The sequence below is a fragment of the Anomaloglossus baeobatrachus genome, chromosome 4, assembly GCF_048569485.1.
Source record: "Anomaloglossus baeobatrachus isolate aAnoBae1 chromosome 4, aAnoBae1.hap1, whole genome shotgun sequence".
Lineage (NCBI taxonomy): Eukaryota > Metazoa > Chordata > Amphibia > Anura > Aromobatidae > Anomaloglossus > Anomaloglossus baeobatrachus.
This window is the reverse complement of record NC_134356.1, coordinates 503964927-503989251: the sequence shown is the minus strand read 5'-3', so window position 1 is coordinate 503989251 and position 24325 is coordinate 503964927. Positions and strand designations below refer to the sequence as shown.

General features: G+C 43.1%; 1 protein-coding gene across 1 annotated transcript in view; it reads left to right on the top strand.

The window, feature by feature from the left end:
• Nucleotides 1-24325, top strand: part of FAM227B (family with sequence similarity 227 member B) — a 756766-nt gene that overhangs the window by 144232 nt on the left and 588209 nt on the right. The window contains exon 11 of the mRNA XM_075345811.1: nucleotides 16280-16406. Within this exon, the coding sequence (XP_075201926.1) occupies nucleotides 16280-16406 (127 nt within the window). The remainder of the gene's footprint in view (nucleotides 1-16279; nucleotides 16407-24325) is intronic.

Below are 24325 nucleotides of genomic sequence, written 5' to 3'. Positions count from 1 at the left end.
TATTTTCCTCCTCCCCATGACCCTGGAACAGTCTTACCAGATCCTCGTCGAGAAGGGGAAAAGCGAGGATGTGTAGCATCGTCCATAAGTCCTTCTGCCAAGGAATAACGCTCCACTAGATCCACTAGCTGATCCGCTGTCGTGGGGTTTCCATGGGTTACCCACTTTCTCAGAGATGGCGGTAGAGCTCTTAGGTATTTATCAAGAACGATTCTTTGTACCATCTCTGGCGCCGTCAAAACCTCGGGCTGTAGCCATTTCTTGGTCAAGTGAATGAGGTCAAACATCTGTGACCGCGGTGGTTTATCGGGCTGATAAGTCCATTGATGAACTCTCTGTGCTCGCACGGCCGTCGTCACTCCCAGCCGGGCAAGGATCTCGGCTTTTAGTTTATCAAAGTCGTGCGCGGCTTCAGGCTCAAGATCAGAGTAGGCTTTTTGGGCCTCACCTGCCAGAAACGGTGCAAGCAAGTTGGCCCATCGCTCCTTTGGCCACTTTTCCCGCTCCGCCGTCCGTTCAAACGTGGTCAGGTAAGCTTCCACATCGTCCTCTGTGGTTAATTTCTGCCAGCACCGACTCACATTAATCACCCTCTGGTCAGCCTCCGCATTACTCTCAGGTACGGTCGCCAGACGCTGCGCCACCTGCTGCAAAAGTTGGCGGTCTCTAACCGTCGATTCCACCAGTTCCTTCAACTGTGCCGACATCAAGCGATTAGCCTCTTGCTGCACAGCTGCGGATTGTACCAGCGCTTTCACCACGTCATCCATTATGATGCGCTTTAACGTGCTGCCCGCATTCTCCACCACAATGTGATAACACGCTCCGGGATCGCCTTTGCTGGGTTCAAAGGGCACGTATTCACCTCAGGCAGACAGCCGAATTCAAGGTGTAACTGACGCTTGGCCAGGTTTATTGCAGTGAAGCATAAACAAAAGGAAAAAAAACACCAACAAAATAAATCCTAACGCTAACTATACAGGATGATATCCTAACTACCAACTGGAGGGCTTCTCCCTTCCAGCTAAACCATACAGACATCAAGCATTGCTCCAACTTACAAGTGTCTCCTACACAGACAGGCTTACTGTGTTGCCCAGATGGAGACCCTCCCCCAACTTCCCAGATTCCTTTTACCTCCGTCCTTCACCTCCCATTAATCCATTAGTAGCCAGGTGATCCTGACCAGGCTAAGTCACATAGGACCGATACCGGGGTGAGATATACCTGCCCTCATCCACTAATCCCACATGAGTCTCACAACGTGTAACCTTCTGTAGATCCGTATATTGTTGATTTTGCTTTCATGTCTTAAAGAAGGGGGACTGGATCCCCGAAATGCGTAGACCTATGAAATAGAAGAAGTTTATTAATAATCAACTGTATTTTCGTTTGGCAGCAGTGTGGCATTAAACCCGTTTCTCCTCTCAATCACTGAAGATTTGTCCTATAGCGTTCTACTTTGTAACTATTTCAATGATCAGGGTATCATAACTCAAAATAAAAGTTGCATGTAAATAAACAGTTCATAGGATACTTGCATTTCACTACTTTTGGTATTTTTTTTATAGCATGTAAGAAGTGAAGTGAATTATAATGTGTTACACATATATACAGTTAGGTCCAGAAATATTTGGACAGTGACACAAGTTTTGTTATTTTAGCTGTTTACAAAAACATGTTCAGAAATACAATTATATATATAATATGGGCTGAAAGTGCACACTCCCAGCTGCAATATGAGAGTTTTCACATCCAAATCGGAGAAAGGGTTTAGGAATCATAGCTCTGTAATGCATAGCCTCCTCTTTTTCAAGGGACCAAAAGTAATTGGACAAGGGACTCTAAGGGCTGCAATTAACTCTGAAGGCGCCTCCCTCGTTAACCTATAATCAATGAAGTAGTTAAAAGGTCTGGGGTTGATTACAGGTGTGTGGTTTTGCATTTGGAAGTTGTTGCTGTGACCAGACAACATGCTGTCTAAGGAACTCTCAATTGAGGTGAAGCAGAACATCCTGAGGCTGAAAAAAAAGAAAAAATCCATCAGAGAGATAGCAGACATGCTTGGAGTAGCAAAATCAACAGTCTGGTACATTCTGAGAAAAAAAGGAATTGACTGGTGAGCTTGGGAACTCAAAAAGGCCTGGGCGTCCACGGATGACAACAGTGGTGGATGATCGCCGCATACTTTCTTTGGTGAAGAAGAACCCGTTCACAACATCAACTGAAGTCCAGAACACTCTCAGTGAAGTAGGTGTATCTGTCTCTAAGTCAACAGTAAAGAGAAGACTCCATGAAAGTAAATACAAAGGGTTCACATCTAGATGCAAACCATTCATCAATTCCAAAAATAGACAGGCCAGAGTTAAATTTGCTGAAAAACACCTCATGAAGCCAGCTCAGTTCTGGAAAAGTATTCTATGGACAGATGAGACAAAGATCAACCTGTACCAGAATGATGGGAAGAAAAAAGTTTGGAGAAGAAAGGGAACGGCACATGATCCAAGGCACACCACATCCTCTGTAAAACATGGTGGAGGCAACGTGATGGCATGGGCATGCATGGCTTTCAATGGCACTGGGTCACTTGTGTTTGTTGATGACATAACAGCAGACAAGAGTAGCCGGATGAATTCTGAAGTGTACCGGGATATACTTTCAGCCCAGATTCAGCCAAATGCCGCAAAGTTGATCGGACGGCGCTTCATAGTACAGATGGACAATGACCCCAAGCATACAGCCAAAGCTACCCAGGAGTTCATGAGTGCAAAAAAGTGGAATATTCTGCAATGGCCAAGTCAATCACCAGATCTTAACCCAATTGAGCATGCATTTCACTTGCTCAAATCCAGACTTAAGACGGAAAGACCCACAAACAAGCAAGACCTGAAGGCTGCGGCTGTAAAGGCCTGGCAAAGCATTAAGAAGGTGGAAACCCAGCGTTTGGTGATGTCCATGGGTTCCAGACTTAAGGCAGCGATTGACTCCAAAGGATTCGCAACAAAATATTGAAAATAAAAATATTTTGTTTGGGTTTGGTTTATTTGTCCAATTACTTTTGACCTCCTAAAATGTGGAGTGTTTGTAAAGAAATGTGTACAATTCCTACAATTTCTATCAGATATTTTTATTCAAACCTTCAAATTAAATGTTACAATCTGCACTTGAATTCTGTTGTAGAAATTTCATTTCAAATCCAATGTGGTGGCATGCAGAGCCCAACTCGCGAAAATTGTGTCACTGTCCAAATATTTCTGGACCTAACTGTATATATATATATATATATATATATATATATACATATATATATATACTGTATATATATATATATATATAAATATATACATATGTATATATATATATACATATATATATATATATATATACTAGACGGTGGCCCGATTCTAACGCATCGGGTATTCTAGAATTTATTGTGTAGTTAATGTATGATTTTTGTTATATGCCATGTGTTTGTGTAGGGCGCTGTAAATGTTCTGGGTGTTGTCTGGGTGTGGGGGGGTGTGAGAGCGGTGTTGTTTGTGTGTTGCGTTGTTTGTGGAGCGCTGTGTGTCTGCAGCGTTGTGTGTGTGGGGCTGTGTGTGTTGCGCGGTTTGTGTGGGTGTGTGTGTGTGGGGTGCGTGTGTGTGTTTTGGGGGAGGTATGTTTTGTGCAGTGTGTGTGTGTTGCGCGGTGTGTGCGTATATTTGTGTGTGCCACGGTGTTTGGGTGTTGTGTGCGTGCGACATCTGTGTGTGTGGCTGTCTGTGTAGTGGGCGGTGTTTGTGGTTCCCAGTGTGTGTGTGGTGTGTTGTGTGTGGCGGTGTGTGTGTGTGTGTGTTTTGGGGGGAGGTGTGCACCCCCATCGTGCTCCATCCTCCATGCTGCGCACCCCCCATCCCCCATGCTGTGCACCCCCATTGTGCTCCATCCTCCATGCTGCGCAACCCCATCATGCTCCATCCCCCATGCTGCACACCCCTATCGTGCTTCATCCCCCCATGCTGCGCACCCCCCCATCGTGCTTCATCTCCCCTTGCTGTGCACCCCCCATCTTGCTTCATCCCCCCCATGGTGCGCACCCCTCAGAGAGGAGTATAATAGAACTATAATATGAGGAGTATAATAGGAGGCGTAGTCATGGGGAGAGAGGAGTATAATAGGAGGAGTAGTCCTGGGGGGAGAGATGTATAATAGGAGGAGTAGTCCTGGGGAGAGAGGAGTATAATAGGAGGAGTAGTCCTGGGGAGAGAGGAGTATAATAGGAGTAGTTCTGGGGGGAGAGGAGGATAATAGGAGGAGTAGTCCTGGAGGGAGAGGTGTCTAATAGGTGGAGTAGACCTGGGGGGAGGTGTATAAGTGCCCAATGTGTGTGGGGGGAGGGGACGAGCCGCCAAAGTGTGTGGGGGCGGGGCCGAGCGCCCAAAATGTGTGGGGGGTGAGGCTGAGCTGCCAAAGTGTGTGGGTGCGGGGCCAAGCGGCCAAAGTGTGTGGGGGCGGGGCCGGGCCGAGTTGAGCGGCCAATGCGTGCGGGGGGCGGGGCCGGGTCGAGCCGAGCGGTCAATGCGTGCAGGGGGGCGAGGCCGGGCCGATCGGCCAATGCGACGGTTGTCACTGTAATGACGTCATTTTGGAGCAAGTCAGACAGACAGACAGAATAAGGCAATTAAATATATACTATCTGTATTACCCGCCTTCGCCCGGGTTAATAACTGCTGTTAACAAAATAGAATGTATTAACAAAAATGTATTCTGCACACAAAAACCACAAAACAAATAGATATAAATGTAATTATAATGTCTGTCTCCCCCTCTGTATAGATCTCTCTGTCTCTCTCTTTATCTCTTTGTCTGTCTCTTTCTCCATCTGTCTCAATCTTTTTCCCTGTCTGTCTATCTATCTACAGTGCCTACAAGTAGTATTCAACCCCCTGCAGATTTAGCAGGTTTGATAAGATGCAAATAAGTTAGAGCCTGCAAACTTCAAACAAGAGCAGGATTTATTAACAGATGCATAAATCTTACAAACCAACAAGTTATGTTGCTCAGTTAAATTTTAATAAATTTCCAACATAAAAGTATGGGTCAATTATTATTCAACCCATAGGTTTAATATTTTGTGGAATAACCCTTGTTTGCAATTACAGCTAATAATCGTCTTTTTTTTTAAGACCTGATCAGGCCGGCACAGGTCTCTGGAGTTATCTTGGCCCACTCCTCCATGCAGATCTTCTCCAAGTTATCTAGGTTCTTTGGGTGTCTCATGTGGACTTTAATCTTGAGCTCTTTCCACAAGTTTTCAATTGGGTTAAGGTCAGGAGACTGACTAGGCCACTGCAACACCTTGATTTTTTCCCTCTTGAACCAGGCCTTGGTTTTCTTGGCTGTGTGCTTTGGGTCGTTGTCTTGTTGGAAGATGAAATGACAACCCATCTTAAGATCCTTGATGGAGGAGCGGAGGTTCTTGGCCAAAATCTCCAGGTAGGCCATGCTATCCATCTTCCCATGGATGCGGACCAGATGGCCAGGCCCCTTGGCTGAGAAACAGCCCCACAGCATGATGCTGCCACCACCATGCTTGACTGTAGGGATGGTATTCTTGGGGTCGTATGCAGTGCCATCCAGTCTCCAAATGTCACGTGTGTGGTTGGCACCAAAGATCTCGATCTTGGTCTCATCAGACCAGAGAACCTTGAACCAGTCTGTCTCAGAGTCCTCCAAGTGATCATGAGCAAACTGTAGACGAGCCTTGACATGACGCTTTGAAAGTAAAGGTACCTTACGGGCTCATCTGGAACGGAGACCATTGCGGTGGAGTACGTTACTTATGGTATTGACTGAAACCAATGTCCCCACTGCCATGAGATCTTCCCGGAGCTCCTTCCTTGTTGTCCTTGGGTTAGCCTTGACTCTTCGGACAAGCCTAGCCTCGGCACGGGTGGAAACTTTCAAAGGCTGTCCAGGCCGCGGAAGGCTAACAGTAGTTCCATAAGCCTTCCACTTCCGGATGATGCTCTCAACAGTGGAGACAGGTAGGCCCAACTCCTTGGAAAGGGTTTTGTACCCCTTGCCAGCCTTGTGACCCTCCACGATCTTGTCTCTGATGGCCTTGGAATGCTCCTTTGTCTTTCCCATGTCGACCAAGTATGAGTGCTGTTCACAAGTTTGGGGAGGGTCTTAATTAGTCAGAAAAGGCTGGAAAAAGAGATAATTAATCCAAACATGTGAAGCTCATTGTTCTTTGTGCCTGAAATACTTCTTAATACTTTAGGGGAACCAAACAGAATTCTTGTGGTTTGAGGGGTTGAATAATAAATGACCCTCTGAATAAACTTTTCACAATTGAAAAAAAAAAAATAACATTCTTTTTTGCTGCAGTGCATTTCACACTTCCAGGCTGATCTACAGTCCAAATGTCACAATGCCAAGTTAATTCCGAATGTGTAAACCTGCTAAATCTGCAGGGGGTTGAATACTACTTGTAGGCAATGTATGTCACTTTCCCTGTCTGTCTCTTTCCCTGTCTGTCTCTTTCCCTGTGTCTGTCTCTTTTTTGTCTCTTTACCTGTCTTTGTCTGTCTCTTACCCTGTCTGTCTCTTTCCCTCTCTTTCCCTGTCTGTCTGTTTCCCTGTGTCTGTCTCTGTTTCTTTGTCTGTGTCTGTCTCTTTACCTGTCTGTGTCTCTCTTAACCTGTCTCGCTCTTTCCCTCTCTTTCCCTGTCTGTATCTGTCCCTGTCAGTCTGTCTCTTTGTCTGTGTTTGTCTCTTTGTGTCTGTCTTACCCTGTCTATGTCTGTTTCTTACCCTGTCTGTGTCTGCCTCTTTCCCTGTCTGTGTCTGTCTCTTTCCCTGGCTGCATTGGGACACGCCAACATTCCATTTAAGGGCGTGGCTGCGCATTCTTCTGAAGTTCTGGCTGCACTGTGGCTCCCAGCTCCATCCGCTTTAATGGAGGCAGGTTTTTTGGTGAATAACTGTAAAGCTCGGGGTTAAAATTTCCCCTCAAAACATAGCCTATGACGCTCTCGAGGTCCAGAAGTGTGAGTGTGCAAAATTTTGTGGCTGTAACTGCGACGGTGCAGATGCGAATCCCGGACATACACACGCACGGACATACACACGGACATATATCCATACATATATATATGTGTGTATATATATATATATATATATATATATATATATATATATATACAGTGCCTACAAGTAGTATTCAACCCCCTGCAGATTTAGCAGGTTTGATAAGATGCAAATAAGTTAGAGCCTGCAAACTTCAAACAAGAGCAGGATTTATTAACAGATGCATAAATCTTACAAACCAACAAGTTATGTTGCTCAGTTAAATTTTAATAAATTTTCAACATAAAAGTGTGGGTCAATTATTATTCAACCCCTAGGTTTAATATTTTGTGGAATAACCCTTGTTTGCAATTACAGCTAATAATCGTCTTTTATAAGACCTGATCAGGCCGGCACAGGTCTCTGGAGTTATCTTGGCCCACTCCTCCATGCAGATCTTCTCCAAGTTATCTAGGTTCTTTGGGTGTCTCATGAGGACTTTAATCTTGAGCTCCTTCTACAAGTTTTCAATTGGATTAAGGTCAGGAGACTGACTAGGCCACTGCAACACCTTGATTTTTTTCCCTCTTGAGCCAGGCCTTGGTTTTCTTGGCTGTGTGCTTTGGGTCGTTGTGTTGTTGGAAGATTAAATGACGACCCATCTTAAGATCCTTGATGGAGGAGCGGAGGTTCTTGGCCAAAATCTCCAGGTAGGCCGTGCTATCCATCTTCCCATGGATGCGGACCAGATGGCCAGGCCCCTTGGCTGAGAAACAGCCCCACAGTATGATGCTGCCACCACCATGCTTGACTGTAGGGATGGTATTCTTGGGGTCGTATGCAGTGCCATCCAGTCTCCAAACGTCACGTGTGTGGTTGGCACCAAAGATCTCGATCTTGGTCTCATCAGACCAGAGAACCTTGAACCAGTCTATCTCAGAGTCCTCCAAGTGATCATGAGCAAACTGTAGACGAGCCTTGACATGACGCTTTGAAAGTAAAGGTACCTTACGGGCTCGTCTGGGACAGAGACCATTGCGGTGGAGTACGTTGCTTAAGGTATTGACTGAAACCAATGTCCCCACTGCCATGAGATCTTCCCGGAGCTCCTTCCTTGTTGTCTTTGGGTTAGCCTTGACTCTTCGGACAAGCCTGGCCTCAGCACGGGTGGAAACTTTCAAAGGCTGTCCAGGCCGTGGAAGGCTAACAGTAGTTCCATAAGCCTTCCACTTCCGGATGATGCTCCCAACAGTGGAGACAGGTAGGCCCAACTCCTTGGAAAGGGTTTTGTACCCCTTGCCAGCCTTGTGACCCTCCATGATCTTGTCTCTGATGGCCTTGGAATGCTCCTTTGTCTTTCCCATGTTGACCAAGTATGAGTGCTGTTCACAAGTTTGGGGAGGGTCTTAATTAGTCAGAAAAGGCTGGAAAAAGAGATAATTAATCCAAACATGTGAAGCTCATTGTTCTTTGTGCCTGAAATACTTCTTAATACTTTAGGGGAACCAAACAGAATTCTTGTGGTTTGAGGGGTTGAATAATAAATGACCCTCTGAATAAACTTTTCACAATTTGAAAAAAAAAAAAAAGAAATAACATTCTTTTTTGCTGCAGTGCATTTCACACTTCCAGGCTGATCTACAGTCCAAATGTCACAATGCCAAGTTAATTCCGAATGTGTAAACATGCTAAATCTGCAGGGGGTTGAATACTACTTGTAGGCACTGTATATACATATCTCTATATATATATAATTGCCTTATTCTGTCTGTCTGTCTGTCTGTCATGCTCCAAAATTGTGTCCTTACGGTGACACAAAGCTGATTGGCCGCTGGGCTCGCCATGGCCCCGCCCCCACACACGGATTGGCCTCTCGCCCCGGCTCTCTGCAGGCCCCGCCCCCCTCACGCAATGCACGCTCGCTCTGGCCCAACTGACACGGAGCTCCGATTCCCAGGTGAGTACACACACACACATCAGATCACACTCACTCTCTCACACACCTCACACATCACATCCACACACTCCCAACATCCTGGGATATCGCTTGCTTCTACACCGGCTCCGTCAGGATCCCAGCAGCGCCAGACATAACCTTGCGATGCTGGGATCTTGACGGAGGCCGTGAACGCTGGTAACCATTATACACATTGGGTAACTAAGGTCCCTTGGTTACCCGATGTGTATCATAGTTACCAGTGTACACCGGCTCACACTCACTCTCACACACACCTCACACATACATCACATCGCATCCACACACTCACAGCATCCGGCGATATCGCTTGCTTCTCGGCCTCGATACTGTGCTGTTGTGACCTTCCAGGACCTGCCGGAGGATCACATGGCCAGAAGCATGTGGTATCTCCGGATGTTGTGAGTATGAGCGCGTATGTGCAATATCGTCAATGTGTGTGTGCGATCTTGTGTGTGTGAGTGTATGCGATCGTGTGTGTGTGAGTGTATGCGATCGGGTGTGTGTGAGTGTATGCGATCGGGTGTGTGAGTGTTGGCAGAGGAGCATGGCGTGCTGGAGGAGGCTGATCCTGGGGAAGGCTGGGGTGGAGAGGCTGATGCTGGGGACAGAGAGGCTGATGCTGGGATGAGAGAGGCTGATGCTGGGATGAGAGAGGCTGATGCTGGGGACAGAGAGGCTGATGCTGGGGACAGAGAGGCTGATGCTGGGGACAGAGAGGCTGATGCTGGGGACAGAGAGGCTGATGCTGGGGACAGAGAGGCTGATGCTGGGATGAGAGAGGCTGATGCTGGGATGAGAGAGTCTGATGCTGGGGACAGTGAGGCTGATGCTGGGGACAGAGAGGCTGATGCTGGGAGGAGAGAGGCTGATGCTGGGGACAGAGAGGCTGATGCTGGGGACAGAGAGGCTGATGCTGGGGACAGAGAGGCTGATGCTGGGATGAGAGAGGCTGATGCTGCGGGCAGAGAGGCTGATGCTGGGAGGAGAGAGGCTGATGCTGCGGGCGGAGAGGCTGATGCTGCGGGTAGAGAGGCTGATGCTGGCGCAGCATGGCGGATGGAGCACGTTTGGGAGTGCGCAGCATGGCGGATGGAGCACGTTTGGGAGTGCGCAGCATGGCGGATGGAGCACGTTTGGGAGTGCGCAGCATGGCGGATGGAGCACGTTTGGGAGTGCGCAGCATGGCGGATGGAGCACGTTTGGGAGTGCGCAGCATGGCGGATGGAGCACGTTTGGGAGTGCGCAGCATGGGGGATGCAGCACGATGGGGAGTGCGGAGTATGGCGGATGGAGCACGTTTGGGAGTGCGCAGCATGGCGGATGGACCACGTTTGGGAGTGCGCAGCATGGCGGATGGAGCACGTTTGGGAGTGCGCAGCATGGGAGATGGAGCACGATGGGGGGTGCGCAGCATAGGGGATGGAGCACGATGGGGAGTGCGCTGCATGGGGGATGGAGCACGATGGGGAGTGCGGAGTATGGCAGATGGAGCACGTTTGGGAGTGCGCAGCATGGCGGATGGAGCACGTTTGGGAGTGCGCAGCATGGCGGATGGAGCACGTTTGGGAGTGCGCAGCATGGAAGATGGAGCACGATGGGGAGTGCGCAGCATGGCGGATGGAGCACGTTTGGGAGTGCGCAGCATGGGGGATGGAGCATGATGGGGAGTGTGCAGCATGGCGGATGGACCACGTTTGGGAGTGCGCAGCATGGCGGATGGAGCACGTTTGGGAGTGCGCAGCATGGCGGATGGAGCACGTTTGGGAGTGCGCAGGATGGGAGATGGAGCACGATGGGGGGTGCGCAGCATAGGGGATGGAGCACGTTTGGGAGTGCGCAGCAAGGCGGATGGAGCACGTTTGGGAGTGCGCAGCATGGGGGATGCAGCACGATGGGGAGTGCGGAGTATGGCGGATGGAGCACGTTTGGGAGTGCGCAGCATGGCGGATGGACCACGTTTGGGAGTGAGCAGCATGGCGGATGGAGCATGTTTGGGAGTGCACAGCATGGCGGATGGACCACGTTTGGGAGTGCGCAGCATGGCGGATGGAGCATGTTTGGGAGTGCGCAGCATGGGAGATGGAGCACGATGGGGGGTGCGCAGCATAGGGGATGGAGCACGATGGGGAGTGCGCTGCATGGGGGATGGAGCACGATGGGGAGTGCGGAGTATGGCGGATGGAGCACGTTTGGGAGTGCGCAGCATGGCGGATGGAGCACGTTTGGGAGTGTGCAGCATGGCGGATGGAGCACGTTTGGGAGTGCGCAGCATGGGAGATGGAGCACGATGGGGAGTGCGCAGCATGGCGGATGGAGCACGTTTGGGAGTGCGCAGCATGGAGGATGGAGCACGATGGGGAGTGCGCTGCATGGCGGATGGAGCACGTTTGGGAGTGCGCAGGATGGGAGATGGAGCACGATGGGGGGTGCGCAGCATGGGGGATGGAGCACGATGGGGAGTGCGCTGCATGGGGGATGGAGCACGATGGGAAGTGCACACCTCCCCCCAACACACACACACGCGCGCGCACTGCACAACACACCACACACACACACTGGGAACCACAAACAACTGCCCTACACAGACACCCACACACAGACAACGCTGCACACACAAATATACGCACATACCGCACAACACACACATTGCACAAAACATACCTCCCCCCAAAACACACCACACACACACAAACCGCGCAACACACACACAACGCTACAGACACACAGCACTCCACAAACAACGCAACACACAAACCACACCGCTCTCACCCCCCATCACACCCAGACAACACCCAGAACATGTACAGCGCCCTACACAAACACTTGGTAACTACACACAACAACATCTATATATATATATATATATATATATATAACAAAAATCATACATGAACTACACAATATGTAAATTCTAGAATACCCGATGCGTAGAATCGGGCCACCTTCTAGTATATATATATATATATATATATATATATATAATATAGAATTTTTATTTTGCACAAAACCATTATTAAACAATACCTGGTATAACCTGGCTTATATTGTTAATTTCACTTATTTTACCATAATTCTGCTTATAGCATATTGAAAAGTTTAGTGTCCCTTTCATTGCACATTATCACCATCCTCTTTTTCAAGATACTAATTGAATATGACCTAGTCACAATGACCAACTGCAGCCAGCAAAAGTGAAATCACCATAGATAACACAGTTAAGAATTTTTCTTATGCTTTATTACAGAAATTATATATATTTTTTTAATGTCAATGTAGCCATATTAGGCCTTGTTTCTTTCAGGATGTAATTTTTAGTGATATCATTAATGGGGTATTACCATCTCCATTATCCTATCAAAATATGTAGTAGGTGTGATAATAATATTAGCAAATACCTTCAATTAGAAATGTGGTATAGTTGTCCTGATATAGCCATGTCTCTTAACTCATGTGCAGGGTCTCAGGTATCCACAGATACGACCATGAGCAATTCACTAACTGTCACTATATGAGTGGACATAACCATAGATACTTAAGCTGCAATGCCTTGCACATGAGGTAAGAGACATAGCTAATTAAGAGAACTATACCACATTTCTAAATGGAGGTACTTGCTAATATTATTATCATTATACCTACTACAAATTGAGATATGATCTTGGATATGGGAATAACCATCTAACAGAGTTGTCCACTACTAGGACAACCTATTCCACTGGTCAGCACAAAAAAAAATCATCAGCAAAGGTAATATGGAATTTGATGTGCTGATTCAAAAAATATGCTTAGTATTGCTCGATCACGTAAAGTTTTTGAGATAGAAGTATTTTTGTTATTACATTATTTCTGCATTTTCAATGTATGCTGGGCCCCTCATGTGATATGCTCAAGTTGTTCAAATGATCTTCGTGGCTGGTTGAATATGGAAAGAACCCAAAAATCATAGTGATGACTGCTACTTTTGTTTTGTCAAACTGAAGGGCTTTTCTACAAAGAACAAACCTAAGATTAATTACCCTGAACTTAAGTCTGCAACTAGGCCAGTTCCACATGATGGTACCTTGCCAGTTCCTGTACCACCGTTATCTGAATTGGATGAAAATGAAGCAGAATATGAAGATTGTGGAGCTGAAGCTACTGGCGAAGACATGGAGACCTCAAGTCAAGATGAGTATATACCTGATGGAGCAGCCGAGCAGCCAGAATGCTTAACTCAACATGTATTAAATGATCTCATCAGAGACCTTTCATTATCAAAAGATAAAGCTGAACTTCTTGCATCTAGGTTGAAACAGAAGAATCTTCTTTGTGATGATGTTAAGTGTGTTATTACAGAAACAGAAGTAACACTTTAACAACATTTTTCACAGTTGATGGACCAATGGTGTATTGTAACAATGTGAATAGCCTCTTTGAAGAACTGAATCAAGAGCATTTTGTTGTTTCAGATTGGCGATTGTTTATTGACTCATTCCTGAGAAGTTTGAAAGCAGTGTTGCTTCATAATGGAAATATGAAACCATCAGTCCCTATTGCTCACTCATGTAATCTAATTCTCCCGCATTTCACCTGCAAAACTGAAGGAAGGGGTATTTGTTGGTTCTATGATCAGAGAGGCTATGAGAGATGATGTGTTTTAACCCTAGAATGCATACCTGGGGCCTCGCAGGCCTGCTAGGTCATTTGTTTTCTATGGTAGATTGAATTGCTTGCGCGTTCTAGGGTTAAGGAACTCTAAATGATAAGGAATTGAGATCTTGGAAAAGCTTCAATTGGATCTGTGAAAACCTCTTAGTAAAAAAAAAAATCTCCAGAATATGTTGGTGTACTGGAACTGCTAAATGCATACCAGTGTCTTGGATGTCGCATATCTCTGAAAATTCACTTTTTGCATTCACATTTAGATTTCTTCCTTTAAAATCTTTGGGATATAAGTGATGAACAAGGCAAGCGGTTTCACCAGGACATTAAAGTAATGGAACACCGCTACCAGGGTTTTTGGAATAACTCAATGATGTCAGATTACTGTTGGATGTTATATAGGGACAACCCTGACAAATCGTATCAACTAAAGTCTAATGTCAAGCACTTTTAATTTCTGCTCATATTTTGCTTTCTATTTTGCATGTGAAATTATTTTGGTTCAATAAAAACTATTTTGTAAGGTGAATCATTTTTTTCTGATATGTAGATTACTGTTTTCTTAATGTCGCCAGTATATTTCCTATACCTTATAATAATGATGCTGCTCCATGGAAACTATACGTGCTACATAAAAACTATATACATTTTTTTTTAAATCAGGACAAAAAGATGATTCAGAAAAGTACAAAGTCATCTGCGATGATTTAAAAAAATAATTTTTTGTAGACCGGTGTTATCATTCCCCATGTTTGGCCTCATTAAAATAATCATCAGGAAGTAGGGGCTGCAGCTGGCCTCTCACTTCCTGTTGATTACTCATACATCCAAAGTTGGGTAGAGAGAAGCCAGTTGTCTGTGAGTGCAGGGCTCGTGTGACATTACAACCTCATGTAAACCTCCTGAACGCGAGAGCTGGCACTGGTAGAATGGCATTGGAGGTAAGTATAAGCTATTTTATTTTAATGGGTCAAATATGGGAATGAGAAGTGGTTGTTCTAGTAATGGACGACCCCTTTGAGAGGTAAATTTAATGTAGTGAGATTAATTTAATTTTATTTTAGGGTAGGTGGCTTGAGGCTATGATAATTTGGTTGCACACATGCTTTAGAATACATCTCAGTTAAACAACAAGTTCTTGAATCCATGTAGTGTTTTGATTTAGTGTTTAACAGAGATTTCTCACACTTATTTACTAGCATTGAACTGGCCAGGAACATGGTCTAAGAGGCTTCGATCAGTGCTGCACTGACAGGTGTAATATATTGCTACTCTGATGCCTGGCAAAGCATTATACCAGGCTGCAGCCCCCAGCCGTGTACTTATCTTGGCTGTGTATCAAAATAAGAGGAACCATATGCGACTTTTTTTTTTAATCATTTAAATAATGTGTGCATTTTCCCTAATTTCGATACCCAGGCAAGATAAAGCCGACAGCTGGGGGCTGGTATTCTCAGGCTTGGGAAGCCCCACGCCCAGCCTAAAATTATCAGCCAGAAGCCACCCGGAATTGTCTCATCCATTAGATGCAACAAATCCGGCATTTTACCCAGCTCATCCTAAGATCTGTGCTTAGTTTTTCAAGTTATTTGGATCAACTTTCCTGTGAAATTCCTTGAAAAGCTGTTTCTTAAAGCATTCTTACTTTCTGGATTTTTTCCACATCTGTCTAAAACTTTTGCACACTACTGTATATGCTATTTTTATTTTTTCTACTGATTTAAAAATAAAAAGCCGATAAAACTCGATATGTACATTATGGTGAAAATTGCAGCAAAAAGACCTGCAATGCAACCCGATTGACAGAAAATCAACTAAGGCTATGTGCACACTCAGCGTTTTGTTGACGCTGCGTTTTTGTGCGTTTTTAGCCGCTAAAAACGCACAAAAAACGCACCCGCGGCAAAAAAAACCGATTTGGTGAGTTTTTGGCTGCATTTTGCTGCGTTTTTGATCTCTGCGGTTTTCTGCATTTTTCCAATGCATTGCATGGGGGGAAAATGCAGAAAAACGCAGGAAAGAATTGACATGTCCATTTTTTTTTAAGCTCAAAAACACAGCTTAAAAAAAAAGTTGTGTGCGGACAAAAAAAATGAAAACTCATAGACTTTGCTGGGGAAGCAAAGTCATGCAGTTTTGAGGCCAAAAACGCAACCGAAAAACGTGCAAAAACGCAGCGAGAAATGCACTGTGTGAACTTACCCTAAAGCAGCTATAAAAAACAGCTTACATTCATAAAAAAATAAACTTCCACTTTCTCTAAGGAAAGCATATCAACTTCTTTTGTTACTTTAGAAATAAGATTAGTGACATGATAAAAGTTTTACATTTTACTGCAAAATCGTGAGTGAAGTACTTTGCAAATGTGAGATATTGTAGGTCTCTTGATAGAGCTTAGTGTTAATCATTATAAGCGGTTACAATCTGAACTGCTTTTGTGGCAATGTTATATATGAAACAGATTTTGGCAAACCATTCTACAAATCCAAAAGTGACTTGCCATCCCTAATCTTATGTCTTGTAGCTTTATATTGGAATTATTATTTTTTTTAACTTCTTGGAAATATATTTACATTTTTTGTAACTGCAATTGTTTTCTGCCAGATGTATCCAGACTACTTGTCGCAATCCATATTCGCAGCATTTTACAAAGCCTTCCCACAGTCTCGTGCACAATTTAATGGAGGGCTTAAAGCTGAAATCGTAGACCTCATTTTCCAGTGGGTCTCTGGTAAGTAGAAGTCAGTTTAATACATACTTTATCTTACAGGTTGGGTACATTACAGTTTAATTTAGGGAGCATTTAGTTGGTTGCAGAACCATTGCCAAAGTGGTCTTTAAACTACCTCAATCAGGCTTTTCTTTTTGTAAATCATATTTTAAATTTGTATTACTTTAATGCAAATTTGCATTATCATTATATAAAGAAAGGGAAGAATAGTTAAGTTACTGTTGTTGTTTTTTCTATTCTTAACCCTGTAACAACCTCCAATTGTTTTTCTATTGGTTTTGCTATTCTGCACTCTAAAGTCATGGCCAAAAGTTTTAAGGCTGATTCAGATTTTGTTTGTCACATAGTTCAGTGCTTTGACGTTTTTAGGTCTTTTAGTCAGGTTTTTTTCTATGGTTACTGAAGCAGAATTAGAAGTATTTCATACATTTTTTTAACCTTTTCCTATCCGGAGTCCCTCCCCCCTGGGGGGATATTCCAAAAATTCTGTTACACTACTTTATCAGGCCACTGCCTTGTTTATCATTCACATGTGAATAAATTGATTTCCTGTTGATTTATTTTACAAAATTCATTCATATTGCAAAATTCTGTTTTGACGACGTTTTTTCCCAATTATAATAGGATTTCAATGGGCAGAACAGGAACTTTTATTAGATAGGAAAAGGTTAAACTTTTATTGACAAATACATCAACTTTTTGCAAAAACGTAATATTTACAGTGTTTTTCCTTTTTTCCCAACTCATCCTTGTTTAATCAGTGCTTGGATTTTATCACAATTTCTGTGTTTATGTTTGATTGTCCACCCAATTTTTCAGGATTCACCAGAAATTCTCAATGGGAAATGAAATCTGGGAAATCTGGCTTCGTACCAAAAATTTTAATAGTTTGTTTGTGAGCCACTTAACTATCACTTCTGCGTTGCGACATGGTGCTCGTCATGGTGGAAAAAGCATTGTTCATCACCAAATTCCTCCTGGATTGTTTGGAGAAGTTGCTTTTGGAGGAAATTTAAGTAGCATTCTTTATTCATGGCAGTGTTCTTAGGCAAAATTATGAGTGAGCCCACTCCTTTTGATGTAAATCAAACTCATCCATGAATGGTTTCAGGATGCTTTACTGTTGGCATGACACATTACTTAGAGTAGTGCTTACCTGTTTTTTTCTGGCAATCATTCTTCCAAATGTCTCAAACAATCTGAAGCATCTGAAGGCGTCTTCATTAGAGAAATATACAGGATGTCAGGACAAATTGCAAAAGACTTAAAAAGAACGATTAGTGCTGTATGTATTTGCCTAAACTTAATATATTTGTCATTAAAAGTGTGAAAACGTATGAAATGCTTATAATTAGTGATGGGAGGACCTGAACTGTAGAAGTTCTGATCCGCGTGGGCTCAAAAGTACTCATACACTGCTCCCGGGCCCAGAGTTCTCAGGGAATTCCGGGTAACGTTTTGGATCCAGCAACTTGGATAATTAAAAAAAAAAAACTTCCCCCGCCCACCGACAATCCCATTGTCTCTAATTGGTTGCAGTCAGACAGCGCTCCCACCCTTAGTAACAGCGTGCTTGACTGCTTTCAATCACAGACACTGTATTTATGTCTATAGTGATGTGAAAATAAATAAAATTTGGCATAGGTTTCCCCCATATTATGATACCCGTCACAGATGAAGCATACTGCTACAAGCTACAGCCCACAGCCGTGTGCTTATTTTGGCTGTGTATCAAAATAAGAGGGACCCCATTTGGCTTTTTTTAAAATTATTTAAATAAATTAAAAAAAAAAGGTGTAAGGTCCTCCCCAATTTTGATACCCAGCCATGATAAAGCCGACAGCTGCGGGCTGGTATTCTCAGGCTAAGGAGACCCATGGTTATTGGGCCCTCCCCTGCCTTAAAATAGCAGCCTGCAGCCACCCAGGATTGTTGCATCCATTAAATGCGACAATCCCGGAACCTTACCCGACTCTTCCAAATTGCCCTGGTGCGGTTGCACTTGGGATAATAAAGGGTTAATGACAGCTCACAGTTGCCACTAAGCCCTAGATTAGTAATGGAAGGCGTCTGTACTCATTTGCCTGCCCAATCACCTTTCAGGTCTTCCTTTAATAAATAATTTCCCTTTGCTGGTATTTCCAGCTGATGATATTCTCAATTGGATGTCCAGCCATTTGTTTATGCCAGTCAGTGGAAGACCAGCTAGGGAACATCTCTTTGCAGTTTATGTTCCTTATTCTGCATGTACCCTCTGTTTGTTGATAGAAAGTGGGTGTCATATGCCTTAAGCAGTATATACCTTTTCTTCTTTTTTTCTATTTTGTTTTTTGTGTTACTTGCTCTAAGATCACTATCTATCTTACCACACCTTTTTTTCTTTAGATAAATTGTACTCTGCCCTGCCCTCCGGTTCTTTAGGAGGAATGATGACTGATCAGGCAGAATATGTCTGAGCTGCCATCATTTAGTTTATTGTCAGGACTATCCCAGCTCATGCACGAACCATCAGAGACTGCTGAAGCAGGATCTCTAGTCTATACATCGGCAGGGTCATTTGCACTTTTTAGTGTGTTGCCTATTTCCCGTGTGAGTTGCTACACAACCAAAACACCCATTATTTAATATCTGTATACTCTCTCTTGCTTCCTTCTCTTCTCAGGAGATGAGATATTCAGACTATGTTCCTGAACGCTGAGACTCAACCATTGCATAGTACAGAGCAAGGGTACATTTATAAAATATTATCTCAGCACAAGAACTTTTTTTAACACATCCAGTAGTGGAACTTATTTGTATTCGAAAGTCTATTGATTAAAAATAACTTTGTGGGGGAACCCCTTTAAAGTAAAGAAGAACACGCCCCACAATAGCTTAGAGCAGGTTTCTCAGTGTGTGACATGTAATCATACAGTTATGATCTCCTGGCCTTACCTTCTGCTTGAATCAGTGTGGGGAGGGACGGTTCAGCTGAGTTTAGCTGTGTCACATTATAAACCCTTCTATAATTTCTTCTGATTACTGAGTCCATTACTAATCACACTCTGCTGTGCTCAGGGCAACTTGTAATCACCCTGCAGTGAGATCAGGCTGTCATTACTTTTCAAACAAAAGTAACCTGCTTCTTGTGGACTACTCCTATGTGAGAACTGACATAAATGTGATACTGAGACATCTTCAGACAGACAGTTTTGTGGGAGAACAGTGCTGATGGCATTGTAATATGACACAGCTAATCTCATCTGTGCTGGCCCTTTTCCTTAGGGACTTTATCTGCAGGAGGTTAGACTAGGGAATCAGGCTTTAAACTGTGAGAAAAGGGGAGTACTTGCACATATAAGTACAAAAAATGCTGTATTACTACAATTTCAGAAAAATGACATTACAATTATTTACATTAAAAACTCATAAAAAGTGAGATGCTACAGTGTTCGAGATCACTAGAAAGGTGGGACACCGTATAATTAACAAATACTCTGGCTTTCATATCAAGATGCTAAAGTGGCTTAGTGGACTTTCTATATATAGATTATATCTATTTGGTCATAACACTTCACAAACACTGTGCCTTAAATCATGTGTGTTTATATTGACCTAAGTATGTGAACATGCTTGCGGACCACTAAAATGGCACTAAATTGTTGTAGCTGGATTATACCATATCTATGTGGCCATGCAGATCAAAAACCTACATTCACTGCGTGAATCAGGGTTCAAATGGAAAATATTTTTAATTCCTAAATCACATATGGATATATTGTACTAAATACTTAAATTCAAGTCAGAATGAATTGAGTCACATCAGGGTTAATTAGTCATGTTGCGGGGCATTGAGACCAAACAATTCATTGTAGCCTACAGAGATAAATTCGTCAAATAACAATCATTAGGCCAAGCTGTATTAGATCATACCCATGTTGGAATCAAGCAAAGTGTCACCTCCTATGCCCCAATGCGCATTTCGCATGGGCGCTTCCTCAGAGGGAAGGAAGCGCCCATCCAGCTACAGCAATTTAGTGCCATTTTAGTGGTCCGCAAGCATGTTCACATACTTAGGTTAATATAAACACACATGATTTAAGGCACAGTGTTTGTGAAGTGTTCTGACCAAATAGATATAATCTATATATAGAAAGTCCACTAAGCCACTTTAGCATCTTGATATGAAAGACAGAGTATTTGTTAATTATACGGTGTCCCACCTTTCTAGTGATCTCGGACACTGTAGCACCTCACTTTTTATGTGTTTTTAATGTAAATAATTGTAATGTCATTTTTCTAAAATTGTAGTGATAAAGCATTTTTTGTACCTTATATGTGCAAGTACTCCCCTTTCTTCTCAGTTTAAAGTGTATAATGAAGTTAGCATAAAACTGCAGTAAAATGAAAATCTGTATTTATTTATGTCCAGTAAGGAATCAGGCTGTATGACTTTATACAGTACATCTCACACACTGCCTACTTATGATGCATACTGTATGATGGTCAGCATCATACAGGGAGAAGAAATATATGCCCCCAAGTAAAAACTCTGATAACACCCACTTGGACTTAAAAAATGCTTAACTCATTACCTGCCATATATGATTGATAATATCTATGCAACAGAGAGGGGAAATTGCAACTAAACAAAAATGTTTTCGTTCATTCTGTAGCAACTATTACATTGTATGTCCAGTTGAACATGAAATGTTTCGTGAAAATCCTTTTAACAAGCCACATTTGGTGAAAGGTCCTCTTCAACAAAGCGCAATAGTACATACATACAATACTCTCATGATTAATTAGGATGAAGTTACGATGAGTTGAAAAGTTGTCTGCAGGGCTGTGGACTCAGAGTTGTGGAGTTGGTGTTGGAGTCGGTATAAAAATTTGGGAAAGTTATGAAATAAACTATAAATTTGAGCTGAATCTGTGCTGCACGTCAGCTACATGATATAAGTAGTGATGTTACCATTTTACTACAGCATATTTTTCACAAACCTGAGTCATGTACTGTTGAAACCAGAGGTTTCCATCCACTATCTATAAAGACACATCTGCAGGTTTTTCTCACTATCTGACATGAAATCAGAATAAACCTTTCCCGTTTTAGGTCAATTAGGAACCAAAATTATTACAAGATGGGAATGTCCAGCCATCATAACTCTTAGAAAGGTGACTGGGTCTGTGTACCAGAGATGAATGTGCTTTGGTCAGACATGTGCATATCAACCCAAGTACAAAAGAAAAAGACCTTGTGAAGATGTCCGTGGAAGGTGGTAAGATTGTGTTACTATCCACAGTGAAATGACAACTGTATCAAGAAGGGCTGAAAGGCCACTCTGCCAGGAAGAAGCCATTACTCCAAAAGAATCAGAAAAATGCCAAATTATTGTTTGCAAATGCACACAGGAAAAAAACCTTAAATTTTAAATAAAACCTTAAATAAAAACCTTACAAGATGGGAATGTCCAGCCATCATAACTCTTAGAAAGGAGACAGGGTCTGTATACCAGAGATGAATGTGCTTTGGTCAGACATGTGCATATCAACCCAAGAACAAAAGTAAAATACCTTGTGAAGATGCTGGTGGAAGGTGGTAAGATTGTGTTACTATCCACAGTAAAATGAAGACTGCATCAACAAGGGCTGAAAGGCCACTCTGCTAGGAAGAAGCCATTACTTCAAAAGAAACAGAAAAATGCCAAATTATTGTTTGCAAATGCACACAGGAAAAAAAACCCTTACATTTTGGAGACATGTCCTGTGGTGTGATGAAACTAAAATTGTACTGTTTGGCCATAATGACCATCATTACGTTTGGAGTAAAAAGGGAGAAGCTTTGAAGCCTAAGAACACCATCAGTTTAACAACAGAAAATGCTACTGGGAAAGTTCAAAAGTGATTAACTCGTGTGCAATACAATCCCTTTAAAAATCAATCTTTATTAAATAATTTTAAAATCGCCCAGGTGATTTAATCCAAAAACTCAAAAGGTAGCTCAAATACTTATTGATAAAAAGGGGAGCTACTATAGGTCAGGTACAGCCCAAAATTTTCAAGTTATGTTGGCAGATATGATCATAACAAAATGACAAGGCAGTACAAGCCTCTCTGCACTCCAGTGACCCTAATATGTCACTGTGTCTGGCTTGCCTATCAACGGAGGGTGTGACGCCCTAACGTAGCTGGGCGCCCCTGTTCCTCGACGGCTGACCCTCACTCTCCCTAAATAGCCCTACCAATATAATAACTTCTGTACCTGGTACACTTGATGATTACAACACAGTATGATACATCATTTTCAATTTGTACTTGGAGGATTAATACCTCTATGTCAGTAATCCAGGTACAGAACAAATGACATCTGCTGCCACACTACACTTATAGCAAAAACTGTGGAAAGAAAGCGCACATAGGGTTTTAACCGATAGATATAGGTGCAGGGAATAGGACAGGTACTCACCTGCTTCAGTTGTGACAGGCACAACTCCTTGTCAGCATGGAATAAATGAATACAAAAATGGTCAGCTGCAGCCCCGATATTGCAACAGGATGGGGGATGATCAAAAGAAATCGGGTTAAATGCTGCGCTAAAAACCACAATCCAAAGATATATCGTGAATTCCTTTTCTTTATTTTCACAGGTCGTCCTGTGAAGACCTGTGAAAATAAAGAAAAGGAATTCACGATATATCTTTGGATTGTGGTTTTTAGCGCAGCATTTAACCCGATTTCTTTTGATCATCCCCCATCCTGCCACACTACACTCACAGCATGTCAATCAAAAAACAAATGAGGATAAATGTACTTCCCTGCTATGTAAATGGCCTCCAAGTACAAATTGAAAATGATGTATCATACTGTGTTGTAATCATCAAGTGTACCAGGTACAGAAGTTATCATTATATTGGTAGCGCTATTTAGGGAGAGTGAGGGTCAGCCATCGAGGAACGGGGGCGCCCATCTACGTTAGGGCGTCATACCCTCCGTTGATAGGCAGACCCAGACACAGTGACATATTAGGGTCACTGGAGTGCAGAGAGGCTTGTACTGGCTTTTCATTTTGTTATGATCATATCTGCCTACATAATTTGAAAATTTTGGGCTGTACCTGACCTATATTAGCTCCCCTTTTTATCAATAAGTATTTGAGCTACCTTTTGAGTTTTTGGATTAAATCACCTGGGCGATTTTAAAATTATTTAATAAAGATTGATTTTTAAAGGGATTGTATTGCACACGAGTTAATCACCTAAGAACACCATCCCAACTGTGAAACACAGGGGTGGCAGCATCATGTTGTGGGGCTGTTTTGCTGCAGGAGGGACTGGGGCACTTCACAAAATAGATGGCATCATGAGAAAAGTAGATTATGGGGCAATACTGAAGCAACATCTCAAGACCTCAGTCAGGAACTTAATGCTTGGACGAAAATGGGTATTACAAATGGACAATGACCCGAACATACTGCCAAACAGGTTACAAAGTAGCTTAAGGATAAAAAAGTCAATGTTTTGGAGCGGCCATCAGAAAGCCCTGATTGCTGACGTATGTAAAGTGCTATGTAATTAATATCGCTATATAAGTGAATAAATATTATCTCAATCCTATTAAAAATTTATGGACAAAGCTAAAAAGGCTGGTGCGAGCAAGGCGACCTACAAACATGGCTCAGTTACACCAGTTCTGTCAGGAGGAATAGGCCCAAATTCCTACCAACTATTGTAAGACGTTTGTGGAAGGAGATCCAAAGTGTTTGACCCAAGTCATACAGTGTAAGGGCAATGCTACCAAATACTAATGAAATGGATGGAAACTTTTCACTTTGCAGAAAGTAATGAAAATGCCTTCAAATATTCTCTCATTACTCTGGCATTTGGCAAATATAAATAATTTTGTTTCCTAATTGCCCTAAAACAGGAAAGGTGTATTCT